This window comes from Ischnura elegans, chromosome 11, assembly GCF_921293095.1.
Source record: "Ischnura elegans chromosome 11, ioIscEleg1.1, whole genome shotgun sequence".
Classification (NCBI taxonomy): domain Eukaryota; kingdom Metazoa; phylum Arthropoda; class Insecta; order Odonata; family Coenagrionidae; genus Ischnura; species Ischnura elegans.
Genome location: NC_060256.1, coordinates 72,178,028 through 72,192,977, shown reverse-complemented (window position 1 = coordinate 72,192,977; position 14,950 = coordinate 72,178,028). Strand labels below are relative to the sequence as shown.

Sequence of the window (14,950 nt, the reverse complement as noted above, 5' to 3'; positions counted from 1 at the left end):
TCCGTTATATGAAGGGGATTCTAATAATAAGCCCGGTGTATCCTAGCATCAATGCAGTAATTCCGATGATTTTGCGTCCGCTTTTATTTTTTAAAATAAAGATCGCGGAAAAAATTGAGCGAGACTGAAAAATCATGCACGGATAATCCGCAACCCAGATATACCGTAGCCGGATAATCAGGAGTCTGCTGTAACTCATTTCTTACCTAAAATAGTGGCAACAACAAATGAAACATTTACATTCAATAGGTGTCTTGAGTTTATGGCACTTCGATTGATTAATTTTACAAAATGATGAACTCAAAAGAGCCCAGCATGTTTTAGGCCTAATTAAAATACATCCATTACTAGCTAAAAAAAAGCCCAGCATATTTATCCCTAATTAAAATACATCCATTACTGCCTAAAAAAAAACACTTAACCATGTCAACAGACTAATATCAAGAATTCTAAAAGTGCAATTTTCTCCTGAAAATGGAGAGGCATTTGGTGTACAAAGACTATAATGAATTTCTCTTCTATTGGCCCACATTCAGGAAAAAAAATGATAGTGCCAAATGCTGCCCCCAATGGTCACCATGGTGGCTGCTCAAATTTCAAACTAAAATATCATGAGTTTTCCAGTCTACTTTCACACATTTTTCCATCTCTTTTCATAGAAAGTATTTAATTGAACAGCCTCCTTTAAAGGCGATGCTATTTTTTTCAAGACAATGATAAAAATAAAACATTAATCCATACATAAAATATCAATATAAGAAAATGAGGTAGTTCTTAGTTTATCCACACATTTACAAACCCAAGACTGATAATGATTCTTCACACTAATGATTAGAATAAATTATGCTGGCTCAAAAAATATTACACAAAAAACAAGTGATGTAGATATTTGCAATGACGAACTAATGTATTTGATATAATTTCCCAGATATTTATCGTCGACCCGTTTTTTCGTTATTACAACTTCATCAGAAACTGATTAGAATAAAAATCTCCAGAAAAAAAAAAACTAATCTCAATAATTCATTAGATTGGATTTCCATGAAGTTAAGCCTCAAACAATCGATTATTAAGATAAATGCAGGTTAACCACACATTAAACAATTTTCTCTCCAGAAAAAAATGCATCCACATGCATAAAATCTTCACACTGTGAAATGGTGGAGGATTGTTCGAAAGTCAAAATTTTACCCGACTATTCCACACTAAAATATAATACAGGCAAGCAAATGGAAATTGTGAAAACATGAGGCACTATTGGAGCAAACTTATGGGAAACTGAGTATGGAAGCCCTGTACCAATGGTACAGCTATCTCTGCAAAGACACTAGTATTCACCCAATGCATATAATAGTAGCACAAATAAATTAAGTGTGTGATTACAGACTGATAACATGTATCAAACAAAGGACAATACCACATGACATACCACTGTAGCTAAAAAAAAAACATGCACAGAATACTTTCTTATTAAGAGACTACAAATGCATATTCTTTCAAATCAAATGCTTACAATTTGGATGACTGAGAGAGAAGAAATTTTAAGTGCACCATGTCACATCCTTACGACACATTCCTTCAAACCAATAATACATTAGCTGATTTTCTGGGGACAGGTGCTCCAAATCCACACGAGCTTTTCTGTCTTTGGCGTTCTGTAAAAAAATAAGCTATTATAAATTACATAGCATGAAAGAAAGCAAGAATAAAAAATCCAATAAAATGAAAGTACCAGAGGTGGAGGGAAGATTCTCCTAGTAGACAGCCTGTTTTCATGCTCGAGATATGCACTTTTCAATATCTCCACAGTGCTTGTAGTAAGACATGGCTTGCAAAGTAGGCACTGGGGTGCTATACAATTGCTGCATATCTTCTTTGAGCAGCTATTTGCTTCAACTGCCAAATTCTTGAAGGATACTTGCATTTCTTCCACATCATCCACACTGAAATTAAAAATGACATATTATACCCAGAACACAAGTTAATAAAAGCATTGCATATCTGATAAAAATTAATCAATAGCAATATAACCACTACACAGAACTGTTAGTATTTGAATAGTTTGAAGTAAGCAAGATTAACCCTCTTAATGCTAGCTAATTTTGGTGGTATCAGCAAAAAAGACCAACTTTAAGAATTTTGTAGCACTTCATGAAAAAACACAATACATATGAAGTTACTATATTAGATATCAATGTAATGTTTTTTAATTTTACTAAAAAGGAATTATTCGTTGGATATAATATTCTAATACAATGGATGAAGGACAAAACAATATGTATTAACTTATTATGACTTTTAATCTGGACTACGCTCGAGCAGATGCATCAGCTTGTGGTACTTTTTGCCAGTGGCATAGAAGCTGGTATATTGATAGCACTAAGAGGGTAAAGACGCAAGAGAGAATGAGATATCCATAGATGAATATTAAACATTATATTCGCCACCATGAAGTCCTCCATAGATTAAAAAAAAAACTGTAACATCCCATTCATGCAGTTCATCATACCTAATCATGGCTCACCATAATTGTATCAGCAAATTGACTTATAGTAATGCAACAATGGCTTCCATGATCTGGGAAAACAAGTATCACACTAATAAGTCAATGGTACTACATATGTATTAGGACTCCATCCATGCATATCATAATCATTGACTGCATCTGCATAGAACATCCCAGATTGTGACGTTCATGTAACATACAATTATCTGGACACATAAGTTGTCCCATTAATCATCGCACAAGAATGTATCCACATGTATGGCCAATATGTATTAGTAAAATAAAAATGTTAGAGCAATGGATGACAATCAGGACCCTTGGGTTTTAATTAGATTATCATCAAGGACCCCAAGACTGCTATTACGCAGTAAATTTTCCTGCAATGACAGAAAGAGCCTCCTGGTTTTTACACTGTCTTGAAGACCATCATGATAACATTAAAATCCGAAGTGCAAAAAAATAATCGAAATGAACTTGGTTAGTTCCATAGTTGACCTGGATATAACACCAAATTTAATTTCCGACAAATTACTGACTATTGTGTTCATCAAATGAAACTACCTCTCTTTAAACAAATTTATGAATCCCATTTCAAATGGTACCCAAACCCTCTTCGTGCACACGTAGATTTTTTCTACATACAACCCAAAACCATTAACATAAAATATTACTATGTACCAATAGATGAATAAGATGCAATTAGAAAATATGATTGCTTCCCTCCAGATTTGAACTTTGGCCAAGGCATAGTAGTCCACCAAGACAATCTTCAGACTAAATATATTTCATATCATTGGAATCTTATAGCATTATGAAGTTAAATAAAGGCTACATAATGATTAAAAATCCACATTAATGAAACTGACTTCATCAACAGTCATCAATCCCAAGATTGGTTTGACACAGCTGTCAGCTATTGGCCAATCTTTTAACACATACATTTAACACCATTAGCATTTATCAGGGGGCTATAGGCCCCTTAGCCCCATAGATCCGCCACTGCTGCAGACCAATACTTAAGTTTCTTATCCATTGACTTTCAGCTTTCATCTACTATTATTCTGTTTCTATATACTTCTTTACCATTTCTACCTCTTTTTACTTCTCTTATGTTTACAATGGTAAAAAATAAAATTCTTCACATCTCGTCTCTCCCATAAATCCCAATTTTTTCACCTTCAATTTTTACTCCTGGCACTTTGTCTTTCATTTCATCGATAGCTTTCTCAAAGAACACCCTGCACGAACATGGTGGAGTGGGACCTCAAAAAATATTCATATCTTTAGAAGCTGCTTCGACACCTTTTGTTACTTAGTCATGTAAGGTATGATTTTTGGGTGTTCCAGAGAGTAGAGAGTAATGCTATGTAGCGCATGTAGTTAGTTGATTGGCCTACCTAATGTGGTTAAAAAGAGGAATAAAAAATGAAGAAAAGACAAACAATAATTTCTTTGGTATCTAAAGCAAGATATCTTCAGGTCATTTGTGGCCAGATGAAATTTGAAATCCTATTTTTGCTTCCGAATTTAAAAAAAATTGTGTCCCCTTCATTTGCAAATAATTCCAGAGCAGAAAAATCCAGAATGACCTTCCGAGTCATTTCTTGTAAAGGGTCTTATTTAGGTAGCAGGAATACAAGCGTTTATGGCCCTGAAACTGGGCTTGGCTGTGTTGTCACTTTGGTGTCAACTCTGGACTTCTTTCGTCTTTGGGTGTTATTTTTTTTGGAACAGGAGTTAACCTTTTTTGCCCCAGTATATTTTTCGTACCTGACCATGAATCCTGGAATTCCATTTATCATATCATAAAGGATGATGTATGATTTATTTACATTTTGAAATTACGAGGGATTTTGGAGGATGATTAGATCTTAGATTACTTGATGATACAAAATGGAATATGTATTTTACGATAATTTGTACCTTTAAATCTTCTACATAAGTATTATTGAAGAATTCACTTGCAGATAACATCCAATAAACTTTAATTTTTAAAAATTCAAATGGCTATAAGAACAAGAAATAAAATAAATGTATTATAAGACTTATTTAAAATTATTGGATTTACTTAATTCAATATTATGAAGTGCCGACTTTTTGGTCTTCATTACTTTGTATCATCAAGAATTTCCCAATTACAAATGACAGAGATAAAATTACAGGTTACATCACGACTTTGCCAGCAATTTTTGTTGGCTCCGTTAAATGCCCTGTGATATGCTCAGTAGGAATAAAGCAATGGAAGGGGTAAAGAATGTGATGGACAAGAAGATACAAGTTAATGGTCCACCAACTACGGAAAATGTATGTATAAACAAACCCACTGGAAAAAAAATTATGAGTTCCTTTGCTTTCTTTTCCTGTATGCCACATATGTACATAACAAAAATCTTATAGCAATGTTTGCTGTTAGTGTACACTACCAAATCTAATTTGATTGATAAGGACCAGCCAACAACTTTTTGAACAATAAAAATACAATATTTATAGGTATAACTATACTAATTAAGGATTGCTATTTACAAAGCAATTAGACAAGAAAATAATTACAAAGCAACAAATATGTACTTCATAAATCACCAAACCAGTGAATGGTATCAAACACATCACTCTAATACAGATTCAAAAATATTAGAAGGTTAAACCAACTACACCTCATACAGATCCTTTTCACTAATTGACAAATACTAACAACACCAGTTACTTTCCATGGAAAACTGTTTATAGTTCAGAGATACTTAAGGCCCTTTACCACTATCCCATTGATAGTAGAAGATGAAAATCAATTACTTTAAGCCAAGAATTCATAGTGGTTAAGTTTCCAGAAACCTCATTGAAATTTTCTGAACAATGCTTTACCTATGTTGTAATCCATCTTTCTGTATTCGAGTACCAATGCCTACTAAACTCAATAGATTATACATCACTTGCTCATACAACAACTGGTTAGGTGGAAAATGAGCTGATGACAAGTTGGGTGACATGTTGGCCTAAAATCAGAGTGAATAAAATTTCACATGCATGGAAACATAAATATTTATAGTTTACAATAAAATATAATATTAGAGTAAAAATTCTAAAAGTCATTTCTATTAAACCAGATTAAAATTTGTAGAAAAAGAAAATCGAATAAAATAAAAAAGTACCTATGTACTTCAATTAGGGTGTGGTCCAAAGAATGGTAAATTTGCTACAAGACACTCCCAACGGAAGTGCTCTGGAGCACCGGTCCACAGGCGATATGTTCGCTACGAGAGTTTCTTTTCGGACCGGTCAAGAGTGAAGTCAAAATGGTGAAATGAACGAGGGCGGGCTAACCGGATTATGAGATTGATGAGATGGTCTTAATTGCGAATTGAGGCGATTATGGTTATTGAATATTAATGATTATGGTCGAATATCATGAAAATGAATTTTATTTTCCAATATCTTGGTTCCACAAAGTAAAGAAAGAAACTTTGGACAGCATTTCTCACACCTATCCCCGCATATTCATTCTAAATTAAACACATTACCCAAGTAAAATAAAAAGTAGGTACTCTACTGTTTACTCACTTGTAACAGATTCACTTATTATGGCTAACGACTATTATGAACAAATAAGTCATTCAAATTATTTTTATATCCTACTTACCTTCAGATTTTAATTTACGGCATGAGTTGATGGGTCGAAAAATTTTCTTATAATTGTTTCTTATACATACTACATTTCCCTTTCAATAATTTTTGCTGCTTTCTGAACATAAAGGCTGCTTCTAGAAACATTTGAGTTCATGGGTGTATGATGTAGGCCGTGATGTCACAGCTTAACCTGTAGTGTTTGGTAGCAATTAACCAACCGCTTGGGAGCTAGTCGGAGGCGCTCCGGAGCATTGGTAGCATTCATTGGACCACACCCTTAAAAGTCACTACCGTTCGACCAACCACAATACTTAATTAATTTTAGAGCAAAAGTAATGGCAGCATAATGTGACTAACACTACCCAGCCTTTATAATGCCAGTCCTAAATTAAGCAGAAATCTTAAGAAAGCTATATTATGGATACAATATGCATACTCATGGAACATTGATAAATCTCTAGAACAGAAAAAGATCATTTGAAACTATTTACTTAGGTATTGAATATTTTTGACACATTGTTCAAAAGTTTACAGACCTAAAAATAAGGCTATTCGGTAAAAGTTAATACTAAAAAAAATTAATAGGCTATTGTGTTTAGAAAATAATTCTTAATGAAGAAGCATACCAGCTAAATTCAGCAGACCATTAACAATACACATGCAAAAATTAATGAATTACATAAAAACATAACTTCTTGCCACAAAATTACAGCAATCTACATCATTTGCTTCCTCTATTAATTTTTCTAATCAGCACTAATGTGCATGCAAGATTATGAAATAATTTGAATGCAACATCACATATGTATTTTATTTAAGTGTACCGGGACTAGCCACGGTGATAACTGTTTACGGAGTCAACCGCAATGCACAAATAGTGCGAAAAATCCACAGAGGAAAAATAATTCGCCTTGACTGGGATTCGAACCCGGATCCCTCAATTTCCGGCCGAGTGCTTTAGCCAGATAAGCTACCGAGGCGTCATTCTCTCCTGTGGAAATTTGTGGACTATACCGGACAAGGTGGTATGGACTGCTGAGCATATGATGCGACTAGCAGTCCCGGTCGTGCGATTGGCGCCACAGCCGGAGAGCAAAGCCCGAACTTTGAACACTAGAGGTGTTCGCTATGGACTTATTTAATACTGCTAGTCGCATCATATGCTCAGCAGTCCATACCACCTTGTCCGGTACAGTCCACAAATTTCCACAGGGGAGAATGACGCCTCGGTAGCTTAACTGGCTAAAGCACTCGGCCGGAAATCGAGGGATCCGGGTTCGAATCCCAGTCAAGGCGAATGATTTTTCCTCTGTGGATTTTTCGCATCACATATGTATTTGGAATGACAATTCTTACGGCAATTTGCAATTTAATTATAGTCTGTTCCAGCTGCCACAGAATTTCGGAAATGATATTCAGCCATACTCTTTATCCACAATGAACGTTGCATCCGTGCCTTCGTCACGAAAAAGTTTAGTCTATTATTCACCAAGTTGTTATAAACTGTAACTAATAAACTTGAGCACTCAAGACATGGATCACAACATAACTGCAAGGAAAGAGTATCTTCTCATCATGCTGGAAAGCACATTAATAATAGGATATAAGAATTTTTCAGTTTTGATCCCATCAGCCTCTTATTCATTCTTTTCACCTTCTTGCTGCTAAAAATCACCAACAGGTAGCTAGTTGGTCAAAATGTCAATTAAGTATTAAGAATTGAAAACCTTTGAGACTACAAATAACTATGTAATTGCTGAATTGTTTACAACCTCACAAATTCATCAACATGCTGCCCCAAAGGCTTCAGTGGATGAACACACCATTATAGTTAAATGGAATTGGTGTTAAGTACATAGTTTTGACTTCATCTTCTATCATAAATTTTTCTTTTTTAATTCCTATGAAATCAACAAATAATTATTTTTATCTAGCATCTCTAATATTCAACTGCAATAGCTTAATAACAAATTCATATTTTTATCATGAAAACATGTGTGACAGTACCAACCAAAAGTACGAAATTACGATGATTTGGCAATGTGTATTTCAGACAATTTAAGTAGTACGATAAATTTAAATGTTTAATTGTTAATCGGCTATTGATCATCTTGTGTTCACTTTTCATAGTTTTTTAAACTCAAAATACTAGTTGGTAAAACCAATAAGTGCACCTTACCTCCATGATGAACACATTTAGGTCCTCATCAATGATGAAATCAATTCTGACCATTTCAAAAAAGTTAGCGGTTCTCTTGTAGCGCGATGATGACTCAATTAAAGAGGGCTCCTTGAGTAAATAGATATCAGCAATGGCCTCATAAACTTGACTCCATACTTTATTTGAGTCCTTACCTAAAATGGCAAATGATCACACATTACATACATATACAATCGTCAAATAAAACAAAGCAACTGGTATCTTGTTGAACAAGACCTCAAAGAATGGAAAATGTGTTCTTTATGTTAAAAAGTAATCTTACCAGGTTCCAATAAATAAAAACCAGCAAATTAGAAATTTTGACAATCAAAACCTAAGAAAGATTTTTAGGAAACATAATGAAGATACACTTTGTATGTTCCACAAGAGTTTTTAATACCGACCCAGGTTTCGGCAGTACACACTGTCTTTATCAAGGTGAATATACAAAAATTTTGTGAGCTTATATATACCTTAGGGAGAGGGGGGTTAAGACAGGGAGGAGGTGGTGATGGTGGGAGGGGAAAAGCTCACAAGGAATAGTTTCCTCAAGGTCAGTGGGTTTACTTGCCAAGTCCAGCAGAACTGATAATAAAGGGGAGGAGTGGGAGGGGTACAAAAGGTCGTTTACCACCCGTACATTTTTGTTTCGACATGCTCTTAAAATTTCTAACTGCTCAAGAAAATCCAACTTTTTACCTTTACAAAGATTGTGGAGAACCTTGACATTGAAATCACTGCTATGGTTGCAGTCTAACAAATGTTTAGCAAAGTTAGAGGTTGAATCGCCTCTTACCCAACACTTCATATGTTCATTTGCCCTAGTTTTTATGGCACGTCCGGTCTGACCAATATACACAGAATTACAATGAGGCATATTGCAGTACAATTTATACAGACCGCTTTGGTCCTTGTCAATAAATTTTGGTTTTGAATTAAATAAAAAATTGCCAACAGTTGTCATATTATAAAATGATAATCTTACTTTATCTTTCGGGAACATACCAGTCACCCGATAAGATAGGGGGCCAAGGAATGGTATTTTCCCCCAAGATGTTACAGGTCTATCACTATTAGGAGATTTTGAGGGTAAGGTTGTGACGGTCTTCATTGCGTGCTTTTTAAGTTTCCTGTTAAGGATTTTGTCAATGGTAATAGATTTATACTCGTTTTGAACAGCAATTAACTTTATAGTGGATAGTTCTTTTTTTAAATTTTCATTTGACATGGGAATGGCGACCAAGCGGTGTATTAAGGAGTGAAATGCCGACATTTCATGCGTGTGATGATGGCACGAATCGTTGGGTATGACAACATCACTGTAAGTTGGCTTCCTAAAAATTGAAAATTCATGTGTACCGGAGTTAATATCTATGGTCAAGTCTAAAAAATTCAACGTATTGCCCCAATTTCCATAAAGAAATGAATGGAATCGTGAAGGCTATTCAAGAGGTCTAAAAATCTGTCTAGTTGTCCGAAACTACCTGTCCACAAGCATAAAATGTCGTCAACATAACGATACCAGTAACTAACATTTTTTATTAACACGTCATTGGATTTAAAAGGATCGAAGAATATCAGTTTGCCATTAGGTGGAACAGTCAAATTAGACAATTTCTTGGTAAGGTCAAGTTCTGAATTGATGATACTCCTTTTAGATTTAAAACCAGATAAATCTCTTAAGATAATATTTAATATTGTGGCAAGTTTGTGCGTAGGGGCAGTGACATGTGATACTATTGGTCGCACAGGAACATTTTCTTTATGGGTTTTCGGTAGTCCATAGAGTCTGGGGGGTAACGGATTCATATTTATAAATCTCCACTTATCGGAAGAATTTATCAGGCTACTGCATTGAGCAAGTTTTTCTCTAACACTCTTTTGGTATTTGTTAGTGGGATCTTTAGGCATTAGCTCAAAATTATTGTTTGTCAGGAAAGTATGAACTTTTTGAAGAATGAAGATTTTTAATTACAGAATATGAGAGATATCACTCAAAAAGGATTCAGCTTATGATCTGAGTTGGCATGGTTAATGCTTTTTAAAATTTCAAATTTTGCCGATTTTGTTTTTCAATTGCAAGCATAATATGTCATGAATTATTTAATTATGTAAATGTCTCATTAGTTTGTGAAAAATATTTTATAAAATAGCAACAAAAACACGCATTGATGATGTTGGAACCGAAAAACGCCAGATCGGCAGCCATGCGATGCCACTCCACGTGACGTCACAGGGACCTAGATTCTATCTGAGTAGATAGGAGTTTTACATCGTCTGAGATTACCAATGCATGAGGCACAGAGGTCAGGGAAACATATCTTGTACATACAGTGACTGTGATACATAGCGAAGGTTTCACGCCAATAGTATCATACTCATCAGTCAAATTAGGAAAAGCATTTAATGGGGCAATCACTTTTCACCTTAAGGCCTACTTAGAGTACTACACTCAAGCTATTCCACCAGGGACAATAGGTTTACATTTAGCATTTAACTGATCACTCTGCCAGTACTCCCATCCCAAATCAAATTTCCCTCTTAAATTTGCAATAAAGCCTACACATTCTCTTCTACTCCATCCATAAATCCTACCTTCATCCTCATTTTTCTAGCATCCCTCCCTCAAGAATGGTCTTCAGCATTCCCTCAATGGTTGGTACTGGTTTCATCCAGACCCTCAGTCTCCTTTGCATTCACTACAGAAAATTCCATTCCATGTCCACCATTGCAAAACTTCTTACTCTTCCCCTCTGTCTATTTCAACTTCTCCTTCATCAGATTTGTAGAATTTGCAAAATGCTCAATATAAACCAACCTTCACTGGTTTAATACATTAGCTAAAAATCTATGCATAGCTTAATTCAACACTTAAGAAACAAAAAGTTATTGACCATACCTATGGAGTGGAGGTAAGCATTGAAACTGTCTTTCATGGAGAAGCCCAATTCATTGTAGTAATTTTTCAATGACGGAACATTCCATATTGGAAGATAATCATCCCCAACAACATACTTGTTTACAACTTTCGGGTCAAAGGGATGATATTTCTCGGGACAAAACCTGTTTTTCATTAGGTGAAAAAGAATACTTTCAATCAGACACCATGATGATGAAATATTATGAATAATGGCAAAATTTAATAAAGAAATAAATCTTAAATTTTCTAACTTTACCTGAAAAGTACATCACCGTCATAGGCATATACCCTCAAAGGATCAATAGAAGTGAGAATTGTATATACCCCTATATCAAATTTGTAACCATCTATGAGAAGGGGATTACTTATATATTGTTGCACAAAATTATCAGAAGATTCCAGATTCATTTCAGACAACGGTTCAATCTTTATGCCTCTATGACTGTTACTCTTCTGCACGAAAAGCATTTCTTTATTTATGCTTGCCTGAATTGGAGAAAGAAATTCAGATTTAACATATTGGATAAGATTATTTAAAATGCAGAATGACAAAATTTTAGATAAAAAGTAATGACCTCTCTATTCATTTAAAACCACATACATATAAAAGAATGCATTTCCAGTATTTACATTGTGTTATGATAAGACAGCTAGCATGCATCGCACCACACTTGCTGTATTTAAAAAGAAGCTAAAACTTCTACTATATAAAAAATGGTAATATAGCATCAGGATTTGAAGGATACATTATATGTAATCTAAATTTATAAGAAGGTAATTGGAATCCCCATTAGTTTCCATATCCCACAGCTTCTGGTAGCTGCATTTGTAAACTTCTAAAGGCTAATTAATTTTGTATCATTTTAATATTATGGGAACTTGTGAAATTTAATGTTCCTTTCCTCATATGTGTACATGATTTTACCTCATCTCTTTAGACTTAAAGCATGTGCTGGCAATGTCAGGGAGCCATCAAGTGGGCCCTGGCCTGTCCCATTTCTCTTCCTTATACCAGCCTTACCCAGCAGCCTTCAGGGACGTACTAACAAAGGAGAAATTCCACATAGTACTCTTCTTTAATTAAAGTGTGTGTTGCCCAAGACAACTTGGTTTAATTACAACAAAATGCAAAATGGTAGCAGTGTAAAGGAACTGAAATCACAAGATGAGAGATGTACATGGATAAGGCTTGGAAAAGTATTTTAACGAGTTGGACGAGGCTTGGGGATATTAACAAATACCATTGAGTGATAATCATAAAATATTCACAATATTAATTTTTGGTTCCACACAAAAAACATTTCTTTATTTATGTTTGCCTTAATTGGAGAAAGAAATTCAGATTTAACATATTGGACAAGATTGGTTTGGGAAGCAAGATAACTAGTGACGGGAGAAGCAAGAAAGAAATTATCAGCAGAATAGCCCAGGCGAAGAGAGCATTCCACCAAAAGAGATACCTGCTTACAGCGGGAAACTTAAATATGGAAGTAAAGAAACAATTTATAAGAACCTACATCTGGAGTATGCTCCTATACCGAAGTGAGGCATGGACAATGACCGCAGCGGAGAAAGCAAGGATAGAGGCCTTTGAAATGTGGTGCTACAGAAGAATGATGAAAATCAAATGGATCGACTGAGTTAGTAACGAGGAAGTCCTAAGAAGGGTAGGAGAGAAGATAAGCCTCATGAAAACCTTAATAAGAAGACGGAACAACCTTATAGGCCACATCTTGAGACATAATGGCCTGATGAAGACAATTGTCGAAGGACAAGTGGAAGGCAGGAATGGAAAAGGAAGACCCCGAACAAAATATATGGAACAAGTAAAGAGAGATGTGAAAGAGAAGAAATACGTAGGAGTGAAAAGATTAGCTGATAGGAGAACTGAGTGGAGAGCTGCGTCAAACCAATCCTAGGATTGTTGACCAGTGATGATGATGGTTCCACACAGGAAGAGCATGACAAATGGTTGCAGTCAGTTTAACAGAAACTCCTAAGGCAAGTGTAACACTCACTAAAAATAAGTTCCAGTGGAGAGTTTGTGAATGCAAGTACCTGTGGCACTTAATCTCTGTAGAAAAGGGCATAAAGGTAGATCCAGAAAGCAATACTGTAAATGAAAATACATACTACCAAAGAAATACAGATATTTTTGGGGAATTTCAGGTATAATTTGAAGTTTTTCCAAAACCTTACCCAAGTAATTCACCCATTACAAGAATTACTCATAGTCAAAAGATGTCTACAGTGGTCACAGACATATGAGGAAGCTTTTAGTACAGTGAAGAAGATAGTAGTACAGGCACCACTGCTTTGGTGTTTTTCGAACCTAGAAGACTAAGAAGCTAGAGTACCAGCCAGTTCATCCTCATAGAGATTGGGGGCTGTTATTGAACAAAGATAAGGCAGGCAATGGCAGGCGGAGGTGGCCCAGCCGATATCCCTTTCTTTCACCAGCCTTCCCCTCATCCCACAAGAATGTTATTTCACTCCCATTCATACTTTTCAAGTTGCAGGAGAGAGATCAAGCAGCTGACTACCATCACGGATATAAGGCCACTGTGAGCCAATCCTAGGAGGAGAACAAACTGAGCAGCCCTGAGGGGTGTACTGCCCAAGAAGAAATTCCATGTAGTTCTTAGACTTGAAGTGGATTGCCCGAGACAACTTAGTTTAATGCCAACAAAAAGCAATATCATGCAACAAAATTTATAGTGAAATAAATGTATCTTTACTGTTAAACTTAGAATTGCTGAAACTTATCGAAACAAACTTATGCGTAGGCCAAGACACTCTAAGGGCTGTAATGCCGAGGAGTGAGGTGATTGATTTGGTAACATGAAAAGCTTACATATTCCAATAACTTGTCCTTATCCTCTGGGAGTTTAAAGGCCGAGGGAATGTGAGATGCTCCCGATGTCGACAGACTAACTTTGTTGGTAATATAACCACAGCCAGGAAAATGATTGACCTAATTAAGAGTAGCAAATAATAAAAATTGGAGAATAATTCACAAGTAAAATGTGGAATAGACGTTCAAGCGTAATGATCACAGAGCTGTAAGATAAATACCTTTTGATGGGGCATCATATTGACAAGTGAACTCTTAAGATCTTTGAATGGATACTCATGAGACCATAACACATCCCAATCTGATGAATTATCTCCTATTTCATAACCAATCCGTTCAAATGCAGCCTTCACGTGCTTCAAATAACCAGTTTCCATCTACATAAAGAAGAAAATCAGGAATGGCGTACTTATACACTGGCTACCAAATGATTACCAATGGACAATTTGACAACGTCAACGTACACTCCTTGAGCGAATCCAGACTGTCGGTTTATGAATACTGAGTGCATGATTTTTTCCTTGACAAGATTCGACTTTTTCAGTACCATTCACAACACCGGTTAGGTCATAAACGTTGAATGCCGAAAGGGCAATTCCAACGGCAAGGATGATATATGATATGTAATTACTGTATACACTCCACTTAGTAGTGTCCATTGTCAAGAACTAAGCCTTCAACCTTCTACTATTTGTCAACTGAAGCAGATGTACGTGGCACGTTAATTACAAAGCATTACACCGTAGAATTTATTTGATTGTAAACAAGGGAGTACTGCCCTCAGATTACATACGCAGGGCAAACTTCAATTTTTTCCAACGTACTGCTACCTGGTGGCCACCTCGTCCA

General features: G+C 35.5%; 1 protein-coding gene across 1 annotated transcript; it reads right to left on the bottom strand.

Annotated features, from left to right (window-relative positions):
• Positions 1 to 714: 714 nt before the first annotated feature.
• On the bottom strand, positions 715 to 14,884 carry LOC124168508 (probable tubulin polyglutamylase ttll-15). The gene is made up of 9 exons (XM_046546833.1): positions 14,566 to 14,884; positions 14,323 to 14,478; positions 14,102 to 14,221; positions 11,504 to 11,733; positions 11,227 to 11,390; positions 8,307 to 8,482; positions 5,366 to 5,496; positions 1,733 to 1,943; positions 715 to 1,655 (listed from the first exon to the last, which is right to left on the bottom strand). Exons 1-9 carry the CDS (start codon positions 14,758 to 14,760, stop codon positions 1,542 to 1,544), a joined length of 1,497 nt encoding a protein of 498 aa, XP_046402789.1. The 5' UTR covers positions 14,761 to 14,884; the 3' UTR covers positions 715 to 1,541.
• Between the last annotated feature and the right edge of the window lie 66 nt (positions 14,885 to 14,950).